The sequence below is a fragment of the Cucurbita maxima genome, unplaced genomic scaffold (genome assembly GCF_002738345.1).
Source record: "Cucurbita maxima cultivar Rimu unplaced genomic scaffold, Cmax_1.0 Cma_Scf00035, whole genome shotgun sequence".
NCBI classification, from domain to species: Eukaryota; Viridiplantae; Streptophyta; class Magnoliopsida; order Cucurbitales; family Cucurbitaceae; genus Cucurbita; species Cucurbita maxima.
The window spans coordinates 1545488-1549218 of NW_019272051.1; the positions used below are offsets into that span (position 1 = coordinate 1545488).

Genomic DNA, 3731 nt, shown 5'->3' on the forward strand with positions numbered 1-3731 from the left:
TTTTTTTTTTTTTTTGGCATAACAAATTCACGAGTGACAAGGCTATTAGGGAGAAATCGTACAAAACACGGATAATAGCTTGCTAGTCCCAAGAAGCTGCATACCTCGACATCAGTAGAAGGATAGTCCCACTGTGTTACAGCCTCAACATTCGCAAGGTTTACTATACTTGGCCACCACATGTCCTAAGAACGATACCTATTGTAATCAAAATTCACACTTGGAGAACTTGAGATATCGTTTATTCTCCCTCACAATCGTTAGAACCTTGTTAAGGTATAACTTGTGTTATTGGTATGTCTTGGAGTATACCAAAGTATCATCAATGAACACAACAGCAGTTATTGAATACTCGATTCAACAAGAACTCTTCTAATAAATTAACATCTCCTTATACAAAATTCAGATCAACAAATAGATAAGATCCGACCCTGATTTGACGAAGGAAGGGGAGGGAATAGGAAACATTTTTTACATTAGATAAATAGGACTGATAACGAGATTATATTCCCACGCATTTAATATAAATATATTTTCAATATATATATATATATATAAATTAAAAAAATAAATTAGTTAATTTCGAGATACTAATATTTTCTTAGGAAATATATGGATTTATTAGAATTTTTTAAAAATAAAATTTTTTATAAAATAATAATATAAAAAAATTACCTTGTAGAATAAAAATAAATAAAAAAATTGGCAGAGACAAAAAAATGAGACACGTGGCGAGAATGAGACGACAAAACTTTCAGACATCTCTAATTTTACACTCCGGGGACAAAAATGGAAATCTCTAAAGATGGTAATGTAAAATTAGAGAGAAGCCATGGCTGCTCACGTGACTCACGTGAGTATACCACACTTACGGGGTTGGTAACTACTCTGAATAGGAAACTACAAAAGTACCCCTAAAGAGTAGTAATGGAGCGAACAACCACATCACCGCTTGTCCTCTATATAAACTGCAAGAGCCCTAAGGCTTTTCAACTTCTAGAGTCTTCTACTGCTTCAATATCTCCCGACCTTTCTTCCAGCCGTCCAAGGGGTGTTCTGAGGTGAGCCTTCCTCTCTTTCTCTCGTTTCTTCCATGATTCTTTGTTTCGCAGATCCGTCGCTTTACTGAAATCTGATCTGATTTTTGCTGTATTAGCTCCGTGTTATGATGATGTTTTGGCTGTAATTCTTCCGAAATTGTACCTTGATTCAGTTGTTATTGTGATGATCTTCTTTTGGATGATATGATATCAAGTTTCATCTCAAATTTCGAAATGATTTGATTCATCGCTTGTAACAGTGTGATTTTGTACTATTTGATGCCGATCAAAACTATGATAGTTGTACCGAATTTTGCCTTAATGATTCCATATCGTTGACTATTATGGAACTTTAGACTGCTACTTTACCTGATTCGAGATAGTATGAAACTTGTGGTATTCATCATAATCGGTCCAGATTTTATGTACAGCTCGCATAATTATGAGCTTGTTCTTCTTATTTTGGATTGGAGTCCTTTTCTAAGGTAGGGCTGGACTTCATTCTTTTATTTCTCTAGATGAAGGTGCGGGATTTTTACCCTAAATTATTTGGCCCATTTATGAAATGTCAAAATGCATGTTTTGCTAGGAGATGGTGATCTGGTGTCGTATCTGAAAGTTTCTGATTTCTTTCGTTGATTTCATGTTTTTCTTAGTTCTTATTTAATTTTGTTAAGTGTGTTAGATCACAGGAAAGATGGTGAAGGCTGTGGCTGTTCTTGGAAATAGCGAGTGTGTTGTTGGAACCATCTTTTTCTCCCAAGAAGGAGATGGTAATATGGTGATTGGTTTCATCTGTACTTCTCATGTTAATTTTTTCTCTATCTTGTACTTACACTGAAATTGTTTCAGGTCCGACCACTGTTACAGGCGATGTTTCTGGTCTCAAGGCTGGGCTTCATGGATTCCATGTTCATGCCATGGGTGACACAACCAACGGCTGCATGTCAACTGGTATTGCTATTGACATTTAGGATATTTTCATGACCTCTCTACTTTGAAGTAATTTAGATGTTTTTCAAACAATTGAAAATAGATGCCTTCCTTTATCCAACATTAATTTTTTTTTTTATTAGATCTCGGCAGTAAAATTTCTCAATATACTTACAGGACCACATTTCAACCCTGCTGGAAAACAGCATGGTGCTCCCGAGGATGAGAATCGCCATGCTGGTGATTTAGGGAACATTACTGTTGGTGAAGATGGTACGCTTCACATGGAATAAGTTCAATTCTTGCTGTGTTATGTTCTATTTCCTTTTTGGCATAACCCCCTTATATTATACTTGTTGAGGCTATATTTGTAAGAATATGTTCTTATCTTAGATTTTCTTTGATATGTACCTAATCTGATGTTGTCTCTGATATCTTGTTCTATTTATTTAGTTGTTGAATACTAACACTTTCAACGTTGTGTACAGGAAAGGCTAGCTTTACCATTACTGATAACCAGGTATTTCCTTCTGCCCCTGTTTAATTAATTTTGTTAGGGAAAAACAATATGGTTCTTCCTCCTTTTTGTTAACATTAGATCTTACATGCAGATTCCTCTCTCTGGACCTAACTCCATTATCGGAAGGGCTGTTGTGGTCCATGCTGACCCCGATGATCTTGGCAAGGGTAATTTCTCTAAGCATTTGTTGTTCGATAGTACTTTGAGCTATTCTTGATAGTATCTCGTCCTATATCTTCCATATCCCAACTCAATAAGATTATTGTCAATTAGTAAGGCTGTTCCACAGAAACGTATTTATTTTCTTTAAAAAAATTCATAGTGATAATCTCCCATGTTTTGTATAGTTTCTTTCATCTGCGGGGCTCATGAACAGGCTTATAGAACAGAAGTATGAACTGGATCAATTATATAATAGAGTTCAAATGATTATTTGGGGGCGGTTAGAACTCAGTTGGGTTTGGATATTGGCACAAAACCAATTGTCTATCAATATTCAAAGGGGACATAACATGGTAGGGATCAATTTTAGGACTCCGCGCTCGAAAACCATGTTAACTATCACTAAACTCTCAAAAGCATAAGCTGATAGGTAAGAGGAAAATAAGTAGGGTATTTTTCACTGAGTTTTCTTCATGTTGTAAGTATTGCTAGGTGCTTTCGAAAAATTTCACAACATCTAGAAATGCTTTGTGAGAAAGCATATGTAGAGTGATTGATTGCACTCAAATGTGCTTTTAAGATTGTAAAATATTTGCTATTAAACACTTCTTACTAGTGTCTTTTTGCTTAAAGTATCATGGAGTATTATCTACCATGGGTTGTTGATGGGCCACCTACATAGAATTTAGTATTGTATGTGTTACTCTTATAAACCAAATGTAGTAAAGTCAGATAGTTCACTCACAAGAATAGTGAAAATGTGTGCAAGTTGGCTTGAATACTCACTTATATATGATAAAAAAAAGTATCTTGAAGCGTTCCCAAACATGCCTTTTTATGTATTATCTTATCAATTGGGTAATTTTTGATATGTAGGTGGACATGAACTCAGCTTATCTACTGGAAATGCTGGTGCTAGAGTAGCCTGTGGTATGCGAATTCAAACCCTGAAATTTTTATCTTCTTCCATTCGGCCTTGCCCTATTAAGGTTATATGCCGCACACCATATTTCTGAACCGTTGTCTTTTTTTTTTTTTTTTTTTTTTTTTTTTTTTTTTTTTTTTTTTTTTTTTTT

General features: G+C 35.0%; 1 protein-coding gene across 3 annotated transcripts in view; it reads left to right on the forward strand.

Moving 5' to 3' along the window:
• The first annotated feature begins 954 nt into the window (after positions 1 to 954).
• Positions 955 to 3731, forward strand: part of LOC111467935 (superoxide dismutase [Cu-Zn]) — a 3503-nt gene continuing 726 nt past the window's right edge. Inside the window, exons 1-7 of one of the 3 annotated variants that reach the window (XM_023113039.1) lie at positions 955 to 1061; positions 1726 to 1813; positions 1893 to 1994; positions 2151 to 2246; positions 2462 to 2493; positions 2585 to 2660; positions 3532 to 3585. In XM_023113039.1, the coding sequence (XP_022968807.1) occupies positions 1738 to 1813; positions 1893 to 1994; positions 2151 to 2246; positions 2462 to 2493; positions 2585 to 2660; positions 3532 to 3585 (436 nt within the window). In that variant the 5' untranslated portion in view covers positions 955 to 1061; positions 1726 to 1737. Of the gene's footprint in view, positions 1062 to 1501; positions 1526 to 1725; positions 1814 to 1892; positions 1995 to 2150; positions 2247 to 2461; positions 2494 to 2584; positions 2661 to 3531; positions 3586 to 3731 lie in introns of those variants that run through there. The other 2 variants (XM_023113041.1, XM_023113040.1) reach the window with 2 other exon arrangements.